The 26,142-nt window shown below is 41.3% G+C and overlaps 1 protein-coding gene across 3 annotated transcripts in view; it reads right to left on the bottom strand.

The window, feature by feature from the left end:
* Positions 1–200: 200 nt before the first annotated feature.
* The window catches only part of TAMM41 (TAM41 mitochondrial translocator assembly and maintenance homolog), a 57,719-nt gene continuing 31,777 nt past the window's right edge, over positions 201–26,142 (bottom strand). For 2 of the 3 annotated variants that reach the window (XM_017858259.1, XM_017858260.1), the window contains 3 exons: positions 21,686–21,851; positions 19,998–20,060; positions 201–336 (listed from right to left, as the gene is read on the bottom strand). In XM_017858259.1, coding sequence (XP_017713748.1) covers positions 260–336; positions 19,998–20,060; positions 21,686–21,851 — 306 coding nt within the window. In that variant the 3' untranslated portion in view covers positions 201–259. Of the gene's footprint in view, positions 337–19,608; positions 20,061–21,685; positions 21,852–26,142 lie in introns of those variants that run through there. The other variant, XM_017858258.1, reaches the window with a different exon arrangement.

Raw genomic sequence — 26,142 nt, forward strand, 5'->3', positions numbered from 1 at the left:
AATGCAGGCCACAGGCAAAGCTATTCTGCAGGACCCACGTGGCTTTGAACATGGAGAGGGTTCTTTTCTTCTGATGCTAAACCTTCTAACATATTTGGGTCCCAACTGGGTAAATGTCTGATGCATACATTTAAAAAACCAAGTATTATACAAACCAGTGTATTTCGAAATCAAGCAATGGGTCAAAGTAACAAACACTGTTCTGTCAAAAAGGATCACTTTATTCATCTATACACAACATATATAAAAGTAAGTAAAATCAGGATGTTTTCCTCAGCCACCCTTTCCACATTTTGTGCAGTTTTAGTGAACTATAAATCACTGACTTCTTCATGCCTAAAAGAGAAAAGATGAGAAAGTAAGAAAACGGAGGCTTGTTGAGAAGACGCTCAGTTTCAGTGACATCCTGAGCAGAGACGTGTCTTTGGAGGAAGGCAGTGAGGGCTGGCCAGTGGCTCTAGGAGACCAGGGAGCTGAAGGTGATGAAAGGTACTGTCATCAGTGTAGGGGGAAATGATTCTGATTTCGGCATTTTCTGATTTAGGGATATGGATGCCAACGGTTCCTAAGTTATTGGTATAAGTGATCCTTTTGAGTTATGAACATATTGGAAACCTCTGAACTTAACTCTTTCAAAAAGGCAGGACAAGGATAAGACTCTGTATGCCACTGGGTGCTCACTCGACACACTGTGCAGTACATGTGGGCTGATTCACCCATGCCTCTGCCCGGACTGGGAGCTTCCTGAGGACAGGGACCTTGTCCTATTCACCTAGGTGGCCCTGTCACCTAGTACAGGACCCAGAACACAGCAGGTACTCTGTAAAAGCTTTTGAAATGACAGGACAAATGTGCCTCATTTGGACAGCTGGCCCCCTAGCACCCCCATCTATTTAGTCACGAGTATGTGATGAAACTGGAGAAAGGCTCTCCGGCAGCTTAGGGGAAAGAAGTAAAATGGGATAAAATAAATGGGTGTCATTTGTCAGATCTAAGAGTATCCTATTTGTGGAAGCTATTATGGACTCGACTTCCTTTGTGTTGAGGGTGAGATCACTCAGTTTGTGTTTCAGGGTGTGGCCCAAAGATACGAACAGTCTTTTTCACTGTGAGACACAAAAAACTGTGATCCATGCTATGTGTGTGAAGTGCACACCCCTGGCAGTGCACTTCGGTGAGCGCGCTGACAAGGTAACAGGTTTCGCTCTGGACATGCCTAGCACTGGGGTTTGAGTGATGACTTGAAAATATCTGGCCCTATTACCTGTAAACTGCCTAGTCCACTTCGAGCCTTGGAAAAGACGACTGCAGACAGTGGCAGGGGAGCAGTAAAATCATTAATGAATACTTCTAGATACTCTGGCTTCGTCTGTCTACCAGTTGACTACTTGCAAACCAACATAACCTAGCCAACAAACTCAGAGTTCCTTTCCCTGCCTCCGCCCCTTTAAATTTTCTCCCTGGAGCAACCACTCTGGTAAACCCCACCCACTTGAGCATTGAGACTAGAAGCTTATTACATAAGGTGCTTTTTAAAATTCCAGCCAGAACCAACCAAAAGACCAAGCCGAATACAGGTAGTTGTACATGGAAAGGTTCATACAGCAACCCCAGGGCACTGAGTCACAGATAGAGGAGGATGCATGGGCCATGATAATTCCCAGCTCAGCTTCAAAAAGCAGTTCCTTGGAGCTTCAACATTTAAGGTAAATACATAAAGTAGAAGAGTGTCACCATGTGGTCATTTTTTTTTGCTGCTAGTGGACGGAAATCTCCCTTGAATGAAACATTCTCCCTTTCATGGTTCTGCCAGTGAGACATTTTCAGAAAGACTGCAGCAGGGAAATCTGTTAGAGCACTAGAATCGGAGTCAAGAGACCTGGACTCTAGTCCCAAGTGGGCCACAAACTAACGGTGGCCATTCCCTGGGCCTCAGGTTCCTTATCTGTAAAATGACGGTTGGAATAGATGAGGGGTTCTCTAACAAGGGGCCCATAAATTAGTCTGAGTGTCTGTGAACTCCCTAATGCTGCAGGAAAATTTGCTGTGTGTGTGCATATGTGCACTTCTGTGCAGGGCATCCAGAGTTCTAGTCAGATTTTCACAGGGATCCTGGACTTGCAAAAGGCTAAGAACGAACAGATCAGAATGAAGAGTCTTTTCTGCCTTAATATGACAATTTCAACAAAGGTGGAGAACTTAAATTTCATGATTTTGGAATAGGCAAAACTCTTCTAAACAGGACACAAGAAACTGCTAAATATATAGAAGACAAAATGGATAAATTGGACTACATGAAATTATGAATTTCTTTTCACCAAAAGACACCATTAAGAGAATAAAATGACATGGCTTATGGCTGCAATCCCAACACTTAGGGAGGCTGAGGCAGGCAGACCACAAAGGTCAGGAGATCAAAGAGCATCCTGGCCAACATGGTGAAACCCCGTCTCTACTAAAATACAAAAAATTAGCTGGGCGTGGTGGCACGCACCTGTAGTCCCAGCTACTTGGGAGGCTGGCGCAGGGGAATTGCTTGAGCCCAGCAAGTGGAGGTTGCAGTGAGCTGAGATCATGCCACTGCACTCCAGCCTGGTGACAGAGCAAGGCTCCATCTCAAAAAAAAAAAAAAAAAGAGAGTGAAATGACATGTCACAGAGCAGGGGATTTTGGCATCACATGTATCCAACAATGGAGTTGTGCCCCGACTACAGAGAGTGAAAATTCAGTAAGCAAAACAGACAACTCAGTAGGAAAATGAGCAAAAGACTAGAATAGATGCTTCACAAAAGAGCATATCCAAATAAACAAAATGAAAAATGCTCAACTTCCTCAGTCATGAGGAAAATGTGAATTAAAAGCCCAACAGGTACCACTAGTCACTCACTAGAGCGCCTAAAATGAAAAAGACCTATACAAGTATTCAGGGAGGTGCTGCAACAGAAACTCTGCTAGTGCCAGTATAAACGTGGACAATTGTTTAGCAGTTTCTACTAAGGCTGAACAGTCACATGCTTTATCATCCAGGAATTCTACCCCTCGGTACATACCTGACAGGAACGCATACATACACCCACCAAAAGACAGGTACAAAAATATCCACAGCAGCACTACTTGTAATAGTCCCAAGCGGGAAGAACCCGAGTATCTATCGATAGTAGAATGGATAAATTGTGGTATATTCACACAGCAGAATAGTGCACTGAGCAGAAATGAACCACTGCTACTCCCAACACGGTGAATCTCACTATGTTATAAATGAACAGGGAAAGACACAAGAGGACATGCTTATACATGGTTCAAAAATGGGTAAAACAGAACCGTGGCACTGGGAGTCAGGCTGGTGCTTACTCTTGGAGAAGCAATGTCTGTGATGGGCATGAGGGGCACTGGGGACTAGCATGACTGTATTTCTTCACCTGGGCACTAGGTCTATGAGGTGTTCCCTTTGTGAAAATTCATCAGATTTATGATTTTTGCACTTTTCTGTATATATGGACATATTTCCGACTATCAGAAAATTTAGAATCTCTCATTTATTCAGTCACACATAGAACAAATATTTATTGAGCACCTATATAAGCAAGACACTGAACTAGTTGCTAGGGATACTGGTATGGACAACAGCTACGGTCTCTGCCCTCACAGAGTCCACAATCCATAGACTTCTACTCGGTCTACCTTAAGCTTACTTTCTTCAATTTTTTTTTTTTTTTTTTTTTTTTAAGAGACGAGGTCTCACTCTGTCACCTAGGTTGGAGTGCAGTGGCATAATCAAAGCTCACTGGAGCCTTGACCTTCTGGGCTCGAGAGATCCTCTCTCCTCATTTTCCTGAGTAGCTGGGGCTACAGGTACATGCCACCATGCCTAGCTCATTTTATTTTATTTTTGTAGAGATGGAGTCTTGCTTTGTTGCCCAGGCTGGTCTTGAACCCTTGGCCTCAACCCATCCTCCCACCTTAGCCTCCCAAAGTGCTAGGATTCCAGGTGTGAGCCACTGTGCCCAGATTACATTAAGCTTACTCTTTCTACAGGAAAGGATGATGATTTAGGAATTCTGCTCACTCCTTCCCCAGTGGATAAAGGTGCAACATCTCTTTAGATGCATCCCCTGTAGAGAGATCCTTATTTACCTAAAACTAGTCATTATGAATTCTGATTAGTATCTAAAGTCAGGATTTTGTTTGAGAAGCATGCAGAAAACTATGTCACTATATGGCTCCTAAGGTTTCTCTTCTGATTTCTAGCTTGTTTCACATGACCTACAGCAAAGTTAATACACGTGTAAGACTATGAACTCCCTGTGTGATCTTAAAACAGATAGGTCTACTGACAGACAAACTCTCAAGGAAACAATGTGAGGTAGAAATATGGCTAGGCTGTGAAAGATCTCTACCTTTCTATAATTTTACGTTTCAGACCTTTGATAAAATTAGTACCCCCAAAACATCCTTCCAATTCATTTCCAACCATAAGCAGATATACCTATAAAGAAATCTCTTCTGAGGCAAAAGTACAACTTATTTTAAGAACTTGCAGGCTGAAGTGATAAGCAAATCAGCAGAGCACGAGTGTTCTTCTAATTTAAATATATAGGCACCAACAAATGGAAGAAATGCTTCAGTTATAAGAAATCAGAAGCAGAGGATGATGACTAATCCGTTCTACTGTGTTCCCGGAAAAGGCTGGTAAGGATCAACTGAAGCATGCCTTTTAGGAGCAAGACTGAACCTGTCTTGTTAATTTAGTTTAGCTGAATCTTTTGAAGCTAGAGAGGTAAACAGGTATTTGTCCCCAGAGTTAATTCTGATTGACCACAAAGTCAGGTGGGAAAAAATAAGATTTAAAAATTAAACTCATCATCCTCACCCAACCTCCCTCTCTGCTCAGGGAATGAATGGCTCTACTGCTTCACAGGCCCAAAACCTGGGAGTTAGTTCTGACTCCTCCTTCATGTCCCATATCCCTTTAGTCACCAAGACCCAGCCGTGTTCCCTTCTAAACACGGCAATCTTTCCTGTCTGAACTGCAATGACCTGCGTTCAGGCTGCTGTAACTCCTCAGCTGACTGGCTGCAGCCATATCTACTCAGTCTCCCTAGCAATAGTTTTACTGTCCTTCCATTTGATCTCCATACTCTAACTACACTAGTCTTTCTGCAGTCCTATGGTGACTTCCCTCTGCCCTCAAAAGAAACCCTGAACTCCCTAAAGACATGGCTTTTAAAGTCTTTGTTTGGCCCCTGCTTCTCTCTCCATCTGATCACTAAACTCCCCCATTTCTCACCTACCTGTTCCCATACCAGAGTATTCAGACAGTTCCACTTCTCTCCACTCGGGTTAGATACCTTATAAAAGGCTGCTGCTAGAATATGCAGTTTGCTTAGCTGGTCTGTTGTTGCCAGTCTGAGATGTGAGGTCATCTGTTGCTACCATGAAAGGAGGAGCAGGCAAGTTTCAGGAGGCTAAATAGTCTTTTGGTACTCCTAAGCCAGCTGGCTTTAGTTGGTGATCTGATGAGAATGATGTTATTCTACTAGCAGCACAGTCTAAGGGAAATTACAATGATTTGCTAAATAATCAACTCCCAGGCTAAAGGAAAAGAAAAACAGTGTTTGGTTTTGGAAGCAATTCTCTACTCATATTTGAACAGGAGTGTATGGATGGTCAGGGAATTTCAAGGGAACTAATAAGGACAGAGCATCAGTCAGACGGCATTGAGGACATACTGCCATTGTTATCCAGCACCATTTACTAGGCAGGGCAGTCCTCCAAGCTGGTTATAGATGCCTGGCTTGCATGTTTCGTAGGAGTAAAGCAAAATTTAGATATACTTTCATCTAAATTTATAAAGCACCTCTGGATAACACCCTGGATGCTCTCATGTAAGCCTTGGAACACCTTATGAGTTGGGTATTAGTATTCCCACCACCTCACAGAAGAGAGAATACCATACCATAGTCATAGAGTGAAGAAACAAATAATCAGAACCCCAAAATCCTATCCTCTGACTCCAAGCTTAGCTCCTTCACTAAGTGGATTCCTGGAATTTAACTGAATTTGACCTTTGGATCAGTTGGCTAAGGGGAAGACCAAATCTTCCTTTTTATCCCATTTATGAGTAGGAGGTTGCACAGGGGAGGAGGGATAATGGCTATAAAAGAATAAAAACTGGGCCGGGCGCGGTGGCTCAAGCCTGTAATCCCAGCACTTTGGGAGGCCGAGACGGGCGGATCACGAGGTCAGGAGATTGAGACCATCCTGGCTAACCCGGTGAAACCCCGTCTCTACTAAAATACAAAAAACTAGCCGGGCGAGGTGGCGGGTGCCTGTAGTCCCAGCTACTCGGAAGGCTGAGGCAGGAGAATGGCGTGAACCCGGGAGGTGGAGCTTGCAGTGAGCTGAGATCCGGCCACTGCACTCCAGCCTGGGCGACAGAGTAAGACTCCAACTCAAAAAAAAAGAAAAAAAAGAATAAAAACTAAACCAAATATGCTAGGGTTTTCTCATCCTACAGATGACATATGAGCTGGCTGAAAAACTGAACAGAGGCAGAACTTGAGAAATTTTGGGGAGAAGGACCTAGCAAAAGTAAGGCAGAACAACAACAGCTATGATGATAACAAAAGGACTCGTAAAGAGCAAGGTGGATCTCAGCCCAAAAGCTCCTTTGGCTAATAAACAACTTCAGTAAAGTCTCAGGATAAAAAAATCAATGTGCAAAAATCACTAGCATTCCAATACACCAACAACAGTCAAGCAAAGAGCCAATTAAGAACTCAACCCCATTCACGACTGCCACAAAAAGGAATACAGCTAACCAGGGAGGTGAAAGGTCTCTTCAAGGAGAACTACAAAACACTGCTCAAAGAAATCAGAGATGACGCCAACAAATGGAAAACTATTCCATGCTCATAGAATCAGTACTGTTAAAATGGTCATACTGCCTAAAGCAATTTACAGATTCAATGCTATTCCTATTAAACTACCAATGACATTCTTCACAGAACTAGAAAAAAACTATTTAAAAATTCATATGGAACCAAAAAAGCCCGAATAGCCAAGGCAATCCTAAGCAAAAAGAACAAAGCTGCAGGCCTTGTGCTACCCGACTTCAAACTATAACTACAGGGCTACAGTTACCAAAACAGCATGGTACTGGTAGAAAAACAGACACATAGACCAATAGAACAGAACAGAAACCCAGAAATAAGGTTGCACAACTACAATCACCTGATCTTTGACAAAGCAGGCAAAAACAAGCAATGGGGAAAGAACTCCCTATTCAATAAATGTTGCTGGGATAACTGGTTAGCCATATGCCGAAGATTGAAACTGGACCCCTTCCTTGTACCATATACAAAAATTAAGTCAAGATGGATTAAAGACTTAATGGAAAGCTATAAAAACCCTGGAAGACAACTTAGGCAATACCATTCTGGACAGAAGAACGGGAAGATTTCATGACAAAGATGCCAAAAGCAATTACAACGAAAGCAAAAATTTTAAATGGGATCTAATTAAACTAAAGAGCTTCTGCACAGCAAAAGAACAAGACAGCGAAGAACAGACTGAACAGACAACCTACAAAATGGGAGAAAATTCTGCAAACTATGCATCTGACAAAGGCCTTATATCCAGCATCTATAAGGAACCTAAACAAATTTATAAGAAAAAAAACGACCTCATTAAAAAGTGGGCAAAGGACATGAACAGACACTTTTCAAAGAAAGACATACATGCAGCCAACAATCACAGGAAAAAAAGCTCAACATGACTGATAATTAGAGGAATGCAAATCAAAATCACAATGAGATTCCATCTCACAGCAGTCAGAATGATTGTTAAGTCAAGAAACAACAGATGCTGGTGAGGTTATGGAGAAAAAGGAATGTTTATACACTGCTGGCAGGGGTGTAAATTAGTTCAACCATTGTGGAAGACAATGTGCCAATTCCTCAAAAACCTAAAAAGAGAACTGCCATTTGATCCAGCAATCCCACTACTGGAGTACACACCCAAAGGAGTATAAATCATTCTATCACAAAGACACATGCATGTGTAGACTCACTGCAGCACTATTCACAATCGCAAAGACATGGAATCAACCTAAATGCCCATCAATGGTAGACTGCATAAAGAAAATGTGGTACATATACACCATGGAATATTATGCAGCCATAATAAAAAAGAGATCGTGTCCTTTGCAGGGATATAGATGGAGGTGGAGGCCATTATCCTCAGCAAACTAATGCAGCAACAGAAAACCAAATGCTGCATATTCTCCCTTACAAGTGGGAGTTAAATGATGAGAACACACAGACACATAGAAGGGAACAGACAGACAGACACTGGGACCTACTGATGGGTGGAGGATGGGAGGATCAGAAAAAATAACTAATGGGTACTAACTATGCTTAATACGTGGGTGACAAAATAATCTGTATAACAAACCTCTATGGCACAAGTTTGCCTTCATACAAATTTGCACATGTACCCCTAAACTTAAAATAAAAGTAAAAAAAAAAAAAAAAGAACAAGGTGGAGAAGGATAGAGGTTCTGAAGCTTACTGTGAAGATGAGGAAAGAGAAATAGGCAAACCAGCTACTCAGTGCCTGTCACAGTTAGTTTACTCTAGCTGGAGACCTGGGCCAGGGGCTAACACCATTTGAATATGACATTGTAAAGAGGCTTGTTTTAAACAGAGGTCAGGAAACTTTTAGGTAAATGATACCAAAAGAAGAAAAACCAGACATAATGCTAGATGCTTTAATATATCTAAAAATATAATCTCCTGGCCAGGTGCAGTGGCTCAAGCCTGTCATTCCAGCACTTTGGGAGGCTGAGGTGGGAGGATCACTTGAGCTCAGGAATTTGAGACAAGGCTGGGCAACATAGTGGGACTCAGTTTCTACAAAAAACAAAAACAAAACAAAAAAACATAGCCAGGTGTGGTATTGCATCCTTTAGACCCAGCTACTTGGGAGGCTAAAGTGGGAGGATCACACCATTGCAGTCTAGCCTAGGCTAGAAACTGTCTCCAAAAAAACAAAACCAAAACAAAAAACCAAACATAAAATATACCACTGCACTCTGGCCTGAGCTAGAACCTGTCTCCAAAAAAAAAACAAAACCCAAAACAAACAAAAAAACAAACATAATCTTCACAACCTGGTGAGGCAGGCATAATCATTCCTATGAAGTTAAAACTCAGAAAAATTAGGTAACTTGCCCAAGTCACACTGGTTAGGTTGTAATTTGAGCTCTAGTCTCTGGGGCTCACAAACCTCTGCCCTCAGCACTATGCTAGGAAACCTTTGTCACAGCTCTTGGCCATAATAAACAGAGAAGCCAGAGCATAAGGCCATTTAACCCACAGAATCTGAAGGGGTGCTCATCACTTTCCATGCTTTATGTTACCTCAGGGTGAGGTTACACACATTCTGCCATTCTAGACTTCCACAATGCAATGCGGCATCATTAGAAGTGAAGAAAAAGCTGAGCGGGAAGAGAGGTTAAAATGTTTAGAAAATCTATTTAAGGAAATTATCAATGAAAGCTTCTCAAGTCTAGCACCGTGTGTCAGATATCCAGATACAAGAGACCCAATGACCCCCAGGTGAATACACTGCAAAAACGACTTCAACACAGCATATTATAATCAGAAAGTCTAAAATGAAAGTAAAAGAAAGAATTTTAAAATTAGCAAGAGAAGAGCATCTAGTTACCCATAAATGAAACCTCATCAGACTAACAGTGGACTTTTCAGCAGAAACCTTAAAAGGCCAGAAGAGAATGGGATAGCATTTTCAAAGTGCTGAAGGAAAAAAACCCTGTCAGCTAAGAATTTTATATCCTGCTAGAATAAGCTTCATAAATGAAAGAGACTAGTCTTTCCTAGACAAATACTAAGGGAATCTGTCACCATTAGACCGGCCCTATAGGAAATGCTCAAAGGAGTCTTAAACCTGGAAACAAAACGTTGATATTCACCATCACAAAAATGCGCAGAAATATAAAACTCACAGTTCTTATAAAACAATCTCACAAAAGAGGAAAAGAAAGAAATCAAATGACAGAATTTTATCAAAACACAAGGACAAAAAGAGAAAAAGAAAGAAAACAAAGAATTTATAAAATAACTTGAAAACAACCATATGATGGAAACAAAGTCTCACATATCAATATTAACCTTAAATGTACATGGATTAAATACGTCACTTAAAAGATACAGATTGGCAGAACGGATTAAAAAACATAATCCACCTATATGCTACCTACAAGAAACTCACCTTACCTGTGAAGACGCAAGTAGACTGAAAGAGGCAGAAAAAGATATTCCATCCAAAAGAAAACCAAAAGGAGAACTATATATATCAAATAAAACGGACTCTAAATCAAAAACAGTTAAAAAAAAAAAAAAAAAAAGACTAAGAATGTCATTATATAACGATAAAGGGATCAGTTCACCAAGGGGTATATATATATAGGAAATCCTAAATATATATGCACCCAACATATGAGCACCCAAATTCACAAAACAAATATTACTAGCTCTAAAGAAAGAGACAGATAGCAATATAATAACAGTGGGGGACTTCAACATTCCACTCATAGCACTATACAGACCATAGAGACAAAAAATTAACAAAGAAGCACTGGACTTTAGACCAAACAGACTTAACAGACATTTATAGAACATTCTTCCCAACATCCATAGAAGATACATTCATTTCATCAGCACATAAAACATTCTTCAAGCATGGGCTATATAGGGAGACTCTGTCTCTACAAAAAATAGTAATAAAAATGAATGTAGCCAGGCATGGTGGTATGTGCCTGTGGTCCCAGCTACTCAGGAGGCTGAGGTGGGAGGACTGCTTAGTAATAGGAGGTCAATGCTACAGTAAGCCATGATAACACCACTGCACTGCACCCTGGGCAACAGAGCAAGACCCTGTCTCAACAAAGAAAAAAAAAAAAGAAGAATAAACATTCTTCAAGATAGATCACATGTTAGGCTACAAAACAAGTCTTAACAAATTTTTAAAAATCAAAATCAAGTATCTTCTCAGACAATAGTAGAATAAAGCTACAAATCAACATAAGAGGAACTTGAGAAACGATACAAATACATGGAAATTAAACAGCATGCCCCTAAATAATCACTTAATCACTGGGTCAATGAAGATTTTTTCCCCGAGACAGGGTCTTATTGTGTCACCCAAGCTGGAGTGCCGTGGCGCAATCATGACTCACTGTAGCCTTAAACTCCTTTGGCTCAAGTGATCCTCCTGCCTCAGCCTCCTGAGTAGCTGGGACTACAGGCACATATGACCATGTACGGCTAATTTTTTGTAGAAATGGGGTTTTTCCATGTTGCCCAGGCTGGTTTCAAACTCCTAGGCTCAAGCAATCCATCCATCTCAGACTCCCAAAGTGCTGGGATTACAGGCATGAGCCACCACGCCCGACCTTAAAAAATTTTTTTGAAACAAATAAAAATGAAAACACAACATACCAAAGCCTGTGGGATGCAGAAAAAGCAGTGCTAAGAGGCACTACCAATGCTTATAGCATTACATGTCTACATGAAAAAGCAGGAAGATCACAAATTAACAACCTAATGCTGTACCTCCAGGAAAAAGAAAAAAAAGAACTAAACCCAAAGTTAGCAGAAGAAAAGAAATACCAAAGATCAGAGCAAAACTAAATAAAATAGAGACCAAAAAACAATACAAAGGATCAACAAAATGAAAAGCTGGGACCAGGTGCAGTGGCTCATGCCTGTAATCCCTGCACTTTGGAAGGGTGAGGCAGGCGGATCGCAATTCTAGGAGTTCAAGACCAGCCAGGGCAATGTGGCAAAATCCCATCATGACAAAAAATACAAAAGTTAGCCAGGTGTGGTAGTGTGCACTGTAGCCCCAGCTACTCAGGAGGCTGAGGTGGAAGGATCACTTAAGCCTGGGAGGCAAATATTATAGTAAGCCATGATTGTGCCACTGCACTCTAGCCTGGGTGACAGAGCCAAACCCTGACTCAAAAGAAAAAAAAAAAGAGAAAAAAAGTTGGTTCTTTGAAAGTTACACGAAATTGATAAGCCACTAGCTAAGACTAAGAAGACAAGAGAGATAAAAATAAACAAGATATAAGACAAGAAGAGATACAAATAAACACAATCAGAAATGAAAAAGGAGACATTACAACCGATACTACAGACGTACAAAAGCTCATCAGAGAATATTATAAACACCTAGATGCCCACAAACTAGAAAACCTAAAGGAAATTGATAAAATTCATGGAAACATAATCTCCAAGACTGAACCAGGAAGAAACAAGAGTATCTGAAAAGACCAGTAATGTAGTAGCGAGATTGAATCACTAATAAAAATCTCCCAACAAGAAGCAGCCCAGGACCAGATGGATTCATAGCTGAACTCTACCAAACACAGAAAGAATGAATACCAATCCTCCTGAAACTACTCTAAAAAGATCAAGGAGGGAATTCTCCCTAACTCATTCTATGAGGCCGGTATCACCTTGGTACCAAAACCAGACAAGGACACACCACCACCAAAATAGAAAACTATAGACCAATATCTCTGATGAACACAGACACAAAAATCCTCAACAAAATACTAACAAATTAAATCCAACAGCACATCAAAAAGAGAACATATTATGATCAGGCAGGATTCACCCCAGGGAAGCAAGGATGGTTCAATATATGCAAATCAATAAATGTGATACATCATATAAACAGAATTAAGGGCAAAAACCATATGATCATCTAAACAGACACACAAAAAGCATTCAATAGGCTGGGCACAGTGACTCATGCCTGTAATCCCAGCACTTTGGGAGGCCAAGGTGGGCAGATCACTTGAGATCAGGAGTTCAAGACCAGCTTGGCCAACATGGTGAAACTCCGATTTTACTAAAAATACAAAAATACAAAAATTAGCCAGGTGTGGTGATGTGTGCCTATAGTCCCAGCTACTTGGGAGGCTGAGGCAGTAGAATTGCTTGAACCCAGGAGGCAGAGGTTGCTGTGAGCTGAGATTGCACCACTGCACTCTAGCCTGGGCGACAGAGCAAGACTCTGTCTCCAAAAAAAAAAAAAAAAAAAAAAAGCATTCAATAAAGTTCAGCATCCTTTCCTGATAAAAAATCCTCAACAAATAGGGCACAGAAGGAACATACCTCAACATAATAAAGGTCATATATGACAAAACCACACCTAACATCATACTTGATAGGGAAAAGTTGAAAGCACTCCCTCTAAGAACTAGAACAAGACAAACATGCCCACTTTTACCATTGTTACACAACGTAATACTGGAAGTTCTCACAAGAACAACTGGGCAAGTGAAAAAGTAAAAGGTATCCATATGGAGGCCAGACACGGTGGCTCACGCTTGTAATCCCAGCACTTTGGGAGGCTGAGGCGGGCGGATCATAAGGTCAGGGGTTCAAGACCAGCCTGGCCAACATATGTAACTCTGTCTCTACTAAAAATATAAAAATTAGCCGGGCATGGTGCACACACCTGTAGTCCCAGCTAGTCGAGAAGCTGAGGGAGGAAAATTGCTTGAACCCGGGAGGCGGAGGTTGTGGTGAGCCGAAATCGTGACACACCTGCACTCCAGCCTGGGCAACAGAGTGAGACTCCGTCTCCAAAAAAAAAAAAAAAAAAGTATACATGTGGGAAAAGAGGAAGTCAAATTATTCCTATCACTGATGATATTATCTTACATCTAGTAAACCATAAAGACTCCACCAGAAAACTTTTAGATTTGATAAATGAAATCAGTAGAGTTTCAGAATGTAAAATTAACATACAAAAATCTATAGCATTTCTATACATCAATAACAATCTAGCTGAAGACCAAATCTAGAAGGCAATCCCATTTATAATAGCGACAAATAAAGAAGAAAGACAACCCAGGAATATAGTTAACCAAGGAGATGAAAGATCTCTGTAAGGAGAACTGCAAAACGCTGATGAAGGAAATTGTACATGATACACAAAAAAGGAAAAACATCCCATACTCATGGATTGGAAGAATAAATATTGTTAAAATGATCATACTGTACGAAGCAATCTACAGATTCAACACAATCCCTATCAAATTACCAATGTCATTATTCATAGCATCAGAAAAAAAAATCCTAAAATTTATAGGGAACCAAAAAAAAAATTCCAAATAGCCAAAGCAATCCTGAGCAAAAAGAACAAGGGCATCACATTATCTGGCTTAAAATTATACTACAAGGCTATAGCAACCAAAACAGCACAGTACTGAAATCAAAACAGACACATGGCTGGGCGCAGTGGCTCACGCCTGTAATCCCTGCACTTTGGGAGACCAAAGCAGGTGGATGATCTGGGGTCAGGAGTTTCAGATCAGCCTGGCCAACATGGTGAAACTCCGTCTCTACTAAAAATATAAAAATTAGCCGGGCATGGTGGTGGGTGCCTGTAATTCTAGCTACTCGCGAGGCTGAGGCTGGAGAATTGCTTGAACCCAGGAGGTGGGGGTTGCAGTGAGCTGAGATCGTGCCACTGCACTCCAGCCTGGGCAACAAGAGTGGAACTCTGTCTCAAAAAAACTAAAAATAAATAAATAAATAAATAAAAACAGACACACAGATTAGAATAGACAACCCAAAATAAAGCCACATACCTACAACCAACTGATCCTTGACAAAGTCAACAAAATACACATAGGGAAAATACTCTATTCCATAAATGGTACTGGGGAGACTGCATAGCCATAGGCAGAAGAATGAAACTGGACACAAACTTCTCTCCATATAAAAAAATTAACTTAAAATGTATGACCTGAAACTACAAAGTCCTAGAAGAAAAATGACCTGAAACTATAAAAATCCTAGAAGAAAACCTAGGAAAATTCTTCTGGACATTGGCCTAGACAAATAATTGATGATCAAGTCCTCGAAAGCAAACACAACAAAATAGATAAATGGGACTTAAACTAAAAAGCTTTTGCATGGCAAAAGAAACAATCAACAGAGCACCAAAAGACAACCTACAAAATGGGAAAAAAATATTTGCAAAAGAAGGTATCCAACAAAGGCTAATATCCAGAATCTATAAGGAACTCAAACAACTCAACAAGGAAAAAAACAATAACTTCATTAAAAAGTGGGGAAAGGACATCAACAGATTTTTTCAAAAGAAGACATGCGAACTACCAACAAACATGAAAAAAAATGCTCAACATCACTTATCGCAAGAGAAATGCAAATTAAAACCACAATGAAATATCATGCCAGTCAGAATGGCTATTACTAAAAAGACAAAAAACAACAGATGTTGAGGCCGGGCATGGTGGCTCATGTCTGTAATCCCAGCAATTTGGACACTGAGGTGGGTGGATCACTTGAGGCCACGCATTTGAGACTAGCCTGGCCAACATGGTGAAACCCCGTCTCTACTAAAAATACAAAAATTAGCCGAGTGTGGTGGCATACGCTTGTAATCCCAGCAACTCGGGAGGCTGAGGGGGGTGAATCGCTTGAAGCCAGGAGGTGAAGGTTGCAGTGAGCTGAGATCGCACCACTGTACTCCAGCCTGAGCAACAGAGTGAGGCTGTTGCTCTGTTTCACACACACAAAAAAAACAAAAAACAGATGTTGGTGCAGATGTGGAGAAAAGGGAATGCTTTATACACTGTTGAAGGGAATCTAAATTAGTACAACCTTTAGGGAAAACAGGATGGAGACATCTTAAGGAACTTAACATAGAATTAATCTTTGATCTAGCAATTCCATTACTGTGTATACACTCAAAGGAAAATAAATCATTATATCAAACAACAACAACAACAAAAAACTTGTATGTTTACTGCAGCACTAGTCACAATACCAATAATATGGAATTAACCTAAGTGTCCATCAATGGAGGACTGGATAACAAAATTGTGTGTATATCTATATCTATATCTCACCTTGAATACTACTTAGCCATAACACAGAATGAAATCATGTCTTTTGCAGTAAGATGGGTAGAACTGGAGGCCATGATTCTAAGTGAAATAACTCAGAAACAGAAATTTCAGTATCACATGTTCTCACTTTAAGTGGGAGCTAAACAATGTGTACGCATGAGCATACAGAATAGAATGACACTGGTGACTATAAAAAGTGTGAGGGTGGGAGGGAGTGAGGGTTGGAAAATTACCTATTGGGCACGACGTTCACTATTTGGGCAATGATGGGTACACTAAAAGCCCAGACTTCACCATGTAAGAAAAATGCACTTGTATTCCTTAAACATTTTAAAAATTAAAAAGAAAAAAAAAGTGTAAGGGAAGCAAGCAGTAAGCACTCAGGGGAAGCAGCATCAGCACTCCACAGCCACAAGGACAGCTGAGCTGTGGGTTCTGTGACCAACTGCCCTCTGCTGGTGAATAGAAATAATGAGTGGAAAGAGGACCAAAGGCTCATTTCAGGTTGAAGGTGTCAAGATCTTTTTCAGTCTTTTATTAGAGAAAAATTCAAACATAAATCACAGACAGAAGAGTATAAAACAGCCCCATGCATCTTTACCTAGCTTTGACAATATATCAGCTCATGGCCAATCCTGTGTCATCTACCCATTACCCACTACCCTCTGCCATGTTTTATTTGGAAGCAAATCCTAGACAACATATCATTGCATCTGGAATTATTTTAGTATGCATTTCTAAAAGAAAGGGAATTTTTTTAAAAAGCCCCATAACACCACCATCGTCACAACTGAAAAATAATTAGCAATAATTCTAATAATTCCTTATACCATGGGATGCCAAAAACAAAACAAATCATTAAGCCTCACCCAAGGAGGATCTCGGCAAGGAAGAGGCAATCATGCAAAATTCAGATTAACAGCATGAATCACCCAAACAAACGAAAGTACCTCATCTTCAGTGTTGGCAGAGTAAACTAGCAGGAACCTAGATTAAATGAATGTCTTAACTGGAAATGCAAAGCCACGCACCCAAATGGTAGGAAAATATTTAGTTCAGTAGATGTGATGCAAGTGCTACTAAGTCTTTGTTGAAACTTTTAATTTATACAATACTTTTATTATTATAATTTTTTTTTGAGACAGGGTCTCACTCTGTCACCCAGATTGAAGTGCAGTGGCGCGTTCTCAGCTCAATGCCACCTCGACATCCTGGGCTCAGGACTACTACGGGTGCGCACCACCGTGCCCAGCACTTTTTTTTTTTTTTTTTTTGAGACAAAGTCTCACTCTGTCGCCCAGGCCAGAGTGCAATGGCACAATCTTGTCTCACTGCAACTTCCGCCTGTCAGGTTCAAGCAATTCTCCTGCCTCAGCCTTTTGAAGCTGGGACTACAGGCATGCACCACCACGCCCGGCTAATTTTTTGTACTTTAGTAGAGACGGGGTTTCACTATGTTGCCCAGACTGATCTCAAACTCCTGAGCTCAGACAATCCGCCTGTCTCGGCCTCCCAAAGTACTAGGATTACAGGCATGAGCCACCACACCCGGCCTATTTTTCGTATTTTTTGTAGAGATGGGGTTCCACCATGTTGCCCAGGCTGATCTCGAACTCCAGGACTCAAGTGATCCTCCTGCCTTGGCCTCCCAAAGTGCTGGGATTATAGGTGTGAGCCACTGCACTTGGCCTATTTTTATTATTTTTAAAGAGACAGGGTCTTGCTGTGTTGCCCAGGCTGGTCTTGAACTCTTGAGCCCAAACAATCCTCCCACCCTGGCCTCCCAAAGTGCTGGGATTATAAGTGTGAGCCACCACACCTGGCCGTGTTGAATCTTTCCAGTGATTCAGGAGGGCAACACGGTCCTTAAGGGCCAAATGCTCAGAGCAGTGCAGTTGGGCTATGAGACACCGAGAGGTGTGACCACAGCAGCTCCCCAGCAATCTCAAACTCAGGGATCAGAATTAGGTTGAAAGATCACTCCCCTTTTTGGGCTACCTCTGTGCTATTTCTCCCTCTCTCACAAATTTCTGTTAGCATGTCTCTTTTCCCTTCTAGATTATAAGCCTCTGGAAGGCAGCATAGCATTTGATATGGTTTGGCTGTGTTCCCATCCAAATCTCACCCTGAATTGTAATAATCCCCACATCGTGGGAGGGACCTGGTGGGAGGTAATTGAATCATGCAGGCAGGTCTTTCCTGTGCTGTTCTCATGATAGTGATTAAGTGTCGTGAGATCTGATGGTTCTATAAAAGGGAGCTCCCCTGCACATGCTCTCTTGCCTGCCGCCATGTAAGACATGACTTTGCTCCTCATTCACTTTCCACCATGATTCTGAGGCCTCCCCAGCCATGTGGAACTGTGAATCAATTAAATCTCTTTCCTTTATAAATTACCCAATCTCAGGTATGTCTTTATTAGCAGTGTGAGAACAGACTAATTCAGCATTGTGTTCAATTTTGTATCCCGAGCGGCTGGCACATGAGAGATGCTCAATGGATGCTTGCATGGAGAAAGCCTGAACCACAAAAGTCAATCAACCACTTGATGATGCCAAATGTTGGAAAACATGGGAAGAAAAGAGTATTCTCCTACTCTGCTTGTGGGACGATGAATTGATACAGCCACTTTGTCCTCCAAAGAGATGTCAAATATTTAGGCCATAAAACAGGAATAGGATGCAAAAAACAGGAGCATTCAGAGAACAAGAAAAGAGAGAGTTCCTGGAAATTATAAACACTCAACAGAAGGGTTGGAAGCTAAAGTTGAGAAATTTGAGAAAATCTCTCAAAGCAGAGCAAAAGAACAAATAGATAAAAAATAGAAGACAAAGACCAAAGGACTAATCTAAGAGCTCCAATATTTGAATATAAGGAGTTCCAGAAAGAGAACAGAGAAAACAGATGGGACGAGATTAAAGAAAAAATTTAAAACATTTTCTCATACGCTTATATTCTGAGTTTCCCAACAGAAAGGGCAATGAGTTCCTGGTGAAACAGATAACAGACTCACATCAAAGCACATCACTGAGAGAATCAGAGCACTGGGGAAAAATAAAGACCTAACATGCTTCCAGAAATAACATACACAAAGTATTAAGAATCAGATTGGCTTTAGACATAGACAACCATCCTAGAAGTAAAAGATAAATGCAGCAATGATCTCAAAATTTTAAAGGAAAGTGATTTCTAATCTATACCCAGCCTAAGTATTAATTACGGGTGAAGGCAGACAAAAAACTTTCAGACATACATGGTCTCCAAATGTGCCTTCCATGTTCCCTTTCTCAGGGAATTACTGGAAAATGTGCTTCACCAAAATGAGAGTGTGCACCAAGCAAGTGAAAGACATGAGATACAAGAAATGAGGGACCCCCTACAGGGGACAGTGAAGACACTCTCCATGAGAGAAGAACATTGTGCAGGGAAGGAAAGGTGTACTACGTGGCTCACCATACCATCAAACTGAAAAGTAGTCAAAGCCACGAGACAACTATATTAGGAGGACAGAGGGATGGGAGGGTGAGTACATTTGATGAGGGGGGTGCCAGAGTTGAATTCTAACCTCCCATAGAGAGAAGTCAATAGATGATACTAAAGTTGAAATGTAGAGAAGGAGCAAGGAAAACTTACCATTTAGAGAAAAGGCAGTGAAAACAAAAATAACCCACTAAGACAGATGGAAGCAGTTGTCTCAGAGAAGGGGAAGAGGAGAGGGAGCACAGGTGCTGCTGTTTTTGCAATCCTATGCGTCTGTAACTTTGATAAATAAAACAACATGAGGAAAAAACCCTGCACACAGGAAGTTTCTTGGAAAATTCAGAAGGGTAGTAAAGCTTCCAACAGCACTGCCAATGGTCTGACATTAGACCACCAGATTCTGCTGCTGTCATGCCTGTCTGTACCTTACTGCAATATCCCAGTTTATGGCCATCAAAGCTCAGCATTTCACAAGCACTTAAAAGAGACAAAGCTTTAGTCAGCAGGTATGTTATACATGGATTTCTAAAGCTCTTACCAGCAGTAAAAATGCCTTTGGTGCTCTGTCTTATACTAGAAGGTCTCACGATTGCTGAAAGCCCTGTGAGATAAAAACAAAAAGGAGACCAAAAACCCAAAACAGATGTTAGTCATCTTAACAGTTTTAAAACTTGAAACTAAATATTCTTTCTAGTCAGCCAATCAAATCACCAAATCTATCTCTGTCCTGCTGTCACAGTGACAGTGAAAAGGGCACTGGAATTGAGGGCCAGGAGACCAGAGCAGCCAGACGTGGTGCCACCCGGCTGTGTGGGTCCAAGCCCATGACCGAACAGCTCTGCGCCTCCTCCCCTTAAAACAAGGGGGTGGGTTAGCTGACCCTCAAAGGGTCAGATTTAAGATTATATGACTTAAATCTGCCTGAGATTTCTGGTTCTCAATTGCGTAACATGAAAAGATAAAAACCAAATGATTACATCTACGAGAAAAACTTTCATTCTGAAAATACACATACGGATTCCACAGTGAGGAACAAGTTTCACTCCCCTCAAAGAGACAGCCCAGATCACACTGTTGCCAGGATCACGTTCAAACAAACAACAGTGTGCCTCATACAGAGCTACCTTCAGGATGGGGAGCTGGTGACCCAGTGCAAACCTAGTCAGGCCCAGGCGGAGAGCGGGAGTGGAGCACTTGCTGCAGCTCATGTTCCACTGCACGGTCTCAGCAAAGCATTTCTGTAAATTCTATCTGGCACCTGGAGGAGCTCAGTACATATTTACTGAATGAAAACAGGAGAATGCACTCAATTGACAGAGGGACTCATTCTCAATTTTATAAATATTTCTTGATTGACTGATCTCATAAATTACCTTTAGCACCTTAAAGGGAAGTTAGTCTCTGAAGATCAGGTTCAGGCCTTATTTTATTATTATTATTATTTTTTTTTTTTTAAGAGATAACGACTGCTCTATCGCCCAGTCTGGAGTGTAGTGGTATGATCCCAGCTCACTGCAGCCTCCAACCGCTCAAGCGATCCTCCCACCTCAGACTCCCAAGTTAGCAGAGACTATAGGCACATGCCACCATGCCCAGCTACTTTTTACATTTTTGCAGAGACAGGGTCTTGCTCTGTTGCCCAAGCTGGTCTCAAACTTCTGGCCTCAAGTGATTCTCCCTCCTGGACTTCCTAAAGTGTTGGGATTACAGGCATGAGCCACTGCACCTGGCCTGGGTTCAGAGTTTTGGATAAACATTAGGGCAGTGCTGGGGAAAATGCTGTGGAACGTGGGCCATGTCTGAGGGAATGCACTGAACACTGTATGAGACACATCAAATGGAGCTGATTGAGGAAAGCTATGTTCTCGATGTTATAAAAGCATAAAAAAATGCCACCAATCTCTTTTCTCAGACCACCACAAAGAACACAGACATATGTTTTAAATAAATTCTAGAAGTTGCGCTCTAGAAACCAAAAGAAACATTGTTTCTCCCTTTGACAGTGATTTAGGATCCAGGAATTTAAAAATAGAAGTATTTTCACCATGTTACTTCAAACAAGTAAAATTCAGATTTAGAAAAACCCTCAAACTTTTAGTGCTTTCTTCTTCTGAGCGGCAGTCTCTCTATTTCACCAAACAAAAAGGAAGAAATAATACGTCCCAACCACAAAGTCCGCTTTTCCCCATGGCTGGCATTTCCTCAGCCTCAAATTCATAAACGTACCTAGTCGCACCACATCTCCACAGTCGGGATCATGAGCCACTTGGAATAAAGTTTCTTCCACATCTCTGTTTTTTCCAGGAGAGTCCATAATATGATGTATCTGTTGCTGTAAGCTTTTGGGCAATGTCATCAGCTGAGTGAACTGTCCTTCTGGGCTTTTATCTATCTGAAGGGGGGAAAAAAAGACAACATCTATGGAAGTGCTTTAAATTCTACAAATACTCACAGACACAGGGCTTCTCTTTAAAAATCAGACAGACCCTGTAGTCCCAGCTACTCGGGAGGCTGAGGCAGGAGAATGGCGTAAACTCAGGAGGCGGAGCTTGCAGTGAGCTGAGATCTGGCCACTGCACTCCAGCCTGGGCGACAGAGCAAGACTCCGTCTCAAAAAAAAAAAAAAAAAAAACTCACACAGACATATATGCACCCACACCCCTGGCGAGGCAGCAAGCTAAGGAGACTCTCTTTTCTGAAACTGAATGGGTTCAGTTCAGGAGTCTAAGTCCCTTCAAAAAGGATAATTCTTGTCCTATAATATTCCATTTCTACCTAAGAATAGAAGCCACTCTCAAGGATCAATTTTTGACTTTTGGTTTTAAAATTTATATTTGTCTTAAATCCAGCAGTCAAAGGAAGTGGTGCTGCAGTTGACACTCATGGAGGCCGCGTCAAATCCAGGCACTGAGATGACCCCTCCCATTTCAAATGCAGGGAGACTGACGTGCCCTGATCACACCATCAATGAGAGTGAGTGGGATCTGAATTGTGTATCCTGCCTGTAGGGCCTTTTACTATGCTGTGTTTCACAAACTGTAGGTACACACTGATGACAGAAACTAATCTTACTCACTTTTATCCCCAGCACACAGTAGTTACTCAAAAAACAATAAGGAAATGAGTAACTCAATCAATACAACTTAGTTGTCCTACAGCTACTATGCCAGTGGCTTTGGTTCCCAAAGTATTCTAAAACATAAGATGTTAAGATGCTGAAGATAAACATATAAATAAAACATGTAAAACTATGTGTCGGACTTTACTCAGAAACCCTTGAATCAAAAGTTAGCCCACAGAGCTGAGGCCAGACCTAGATTTCCTAACTCCCAGTTTCATACACTGTGCCTCATGGAATGAATTTTTTAAAATCTTGTAAACGTTGATTTCCTGCCAAGTGCAGAACCAGTAACACTGCCCTCAATAGCTCATCATGTTATTTCCCAAGGAAGAATCTGTCTTGTATCCTTTTCACAAATATTTAGGTTTTAACTTCAATTAAGAGAACAGTAAGAAAAAATCAGATGAATGTATTACATTTTAGGCTTAGAGTTTACAGATATGACCAACTTTCTTAATAATTAGAATCTACTCACTCTACCATTTTTAAAATTGAATAAATATTTATTAAGTACATACCAAATGGGCCAGGTACGCAGGTTCACACCTGTAATCCCAACAGTTTGGGAGGCTGAGGTGGGAGAATTGCTTGAGCCCAAAAATTCAAGATCAGCCCTACCAAAAGTGTGAGATATCCAGCTCTATGAAAAAAAAAAAAAAAAAAAAAAAAAGCCAGACATGGTGGTGCAAGCCTACAGTTCTGTCTACTTGGGAGGCTGAGGTGGGAGGATCATTTGAGCCTGGGAAGTTGAGGATATGATGAGCGGTGACTGTGCCACTGCACTACAGCCTGGGTGATAAGAGCAAGACAGTCTCGAAAAAAAAGTATATACCAAATACCTGAATTTTCTAGTTTTGCCTATAAAAATCTATTCAAAGCAGGAGAAAATGTTATTATTTAATGGCTCCGTAAAGGTAGAGGGGTAAATATTTAGGTTTTTACCTAAATATTTGACATTTATCACTAGGATGGTTCTAAATTCACAGGACCCATCCTCTACTTAGCTTTGGCTACAAAAATGACAACAAATTTGAGTATTTATATAAAATAATCTTAGAAATGACATTTATGGGCTTATATTTTGAGGCCACATACTGGGATTAGTTAGAATAAACTTGTATTTCACTTATGCTTTACCTATCAAGCTTCTAATGGCTTGAGTGACATATAAAAAAATTAGAAAGTAGTATTTGCCACTGCTTTCTCTTCAGGAAAATAATGCAGTGGAATTTTCACTTGAAAGCATGTATGTAAAGATAAAATATCAGGTGACATGGTTTAAAAATTTGGTAAATTCTCATTTTCCTTACACTAATTCTCATGAAAATATGAAATTCTCATTTTCCTTACACTAATTCTCATGAAAATATGAAAATATCAGGTGACATGGTTTAAAAATTTGGTAAATTCTCATTTTCCTTACACTAATTCTCATGAAAATATGAAAGTGAAAGCACTCAGCTAAATTGTGAAAGTCAAATTGCATTTTAACAGCAGACATGGATACAATTATTAAATGTCAACTTAAGAAAAAAGCAGACAGATATGGAAAAAACCTGATATTGTATGATTCCATTCATATGAACTGTCCAGAACAGACAAATCTACAGAGACAGAAAGTGGATCAGTGGTTTCCTGGGGGAGGGGAGAGCTGGGGACTGCTAATGGGTATGGAGTGACAGAAATATTCTTAAATTACATTGTGGTGATGGCTGTGCAGCTCTGTGAATATACTGCAAACACTAGCTTTTATGGTATAGAAGTATTCATCAATAAAGCTAATATGTTTTTTTTTTTTTTTTTTTGAGACAGAGTCCCGCTGTGTTGCCCAGGCTGGAGTGCAGTGGCACGATCTCAGCTCGCTGCAGTCTCCATCTCCCAGGCTCAAGTGACTCTCATGCCTCGGCCTTCCGAGTAATTGGGATTACAGGCACATACCACCATGCCTGGCTAATTTTTGTATTTTTAGTAGAGATGGGGTTTCGACATGTTGGCCAGGCTAGTCTTGAATGCCTGGCCTCAAGTGATGCACCCACCTCGGCCTCCCAAAATGCTGGGATTAGAGGCGTGAAGCTGCCATTCTCTCCCCCTGGCCAAAAGAGTAAAGAAAAAATAAAACCGTATCCCAGGAGGAATGGCAGAGATGAACACCACCTGCAGACCTAAAAGATGCAGGGGTAAGGCAGATTTTATGTGTCAACTCAGAGCAGAGGCACAGCTTGAAGACACTGTCCTGCGAGGATGGGCTGTGCTACACATCCAGAATCAACCACCATTACACAGTACTATATTCCCAACTAGCAGAAGACATGGGCCTGGCAACCAAGGGTAGAAGGAGAAATGACCTCATCATTCCCAGGGACCCACTTGGGAACACTTTGTTTCCTATCACCATAGCTCTAGGTCTGTGGGTCTAGAGGTCCCAATTCCCAGAGAAAGGATGGTTCTACCAGAGGACACAGTAAGCATCCCATTAACTTTTTAAAGTTACGACTGCTACCCAATCCATTTAGAATCCCATGCCATAAGTCCAGCAGACAAGGCAATGAGTCACTACACTGGCAGAAGTAATCGGCCCTGGTCATCAGGAGCTGGGGTGCTGATACACATCTCTTAGAGGACCCCTTGCCCAATTTTTATGGTAAGAGGACAAATGTGGTGGCCAGGGTCCTCCAGACTCCTCCGAGATGACGGTCTGGGCCACCCTGTCAAGATAAGCAGAAGTGACAGATGAAGGTGAAGGGAATGGATGGGTAGCAGAGGTGGGAGAAGATGAGTCTCAGTTGCAGTCTCAAGTCCAGATACAGCACTGGGAGCTGTAACTCAGTCCCCCAATCTTATTCTTGTAAGTTTCCTGGGAAAAGAAACCGATGTGAAACTAGATCATGCAGACTTTTATAGGCCATAGGGAGGATTCTGGATACCTTTATCTTCATAGTTGGAGAAAATTCCTAGTCCTTTTCCCTTGCTCAGTTTCTAGAAAGTTGGTAGACAGACACATTATACTTCCCTGTCCTCTAGCCAGAGAACAGAAGATCTCTGGAGAAATTCTACAGACACTGATATTTGAGATCCTCCAATAAAACAGCTAGGTCCTTGGCCAGGTGCAGTGGCTCACACCACTAATCCCAGCACTTTAGGAGGCCGAAGCAGGCAGATGGCTTAGGAGTTCAAGACTGGCTTGGCCAACATGGTGAAACCCCGTCACTCCTAAAAATACAAAAATTAGCTGGATGTGATGGCGCATGCCTGTAGTTCCAGCTATTCGGGAGGCTCCCGATTCAAGAATCGCTTGAACTTGGGAGACGGAGGTTGCAGTGAGCTGAGATCGCGTCACTGCACTCCAGCCTGGGTGACAGAGAGAGACTCCATCTCAAAAAAACAAAACAAAACAAAACAAAATAGCTAGGTCTTTGCCTCATAATCCTATAGTCAAGCCCACCAGTTGACAAGCCTGATATATCACAAAGAACTTCCAGTCTGCATTTTAGTGCCTCATTCTTTAAAAACAGGCCAGAGCCAGGCACGGTGGCTCTTGCCTGTAATCCTAGTACTTTGGGAG

This window comes from Rhinopithecus bieti, unplaced genomic scaffold, assembly GCF_001698545.2.
Source record: "Rhinopithecus bieti isolate Rb0 unplaced genomic scaffold, ASM169854v2 scaffold_48368, whole genome shotgun sequence".
NCBI classification, from domain to species: Eukaryota; Metazoa; Chordata; class Mammalia; order Primates; family Cercopithecidae; genus Rhinopithecus; species Rhinopithecus bieti.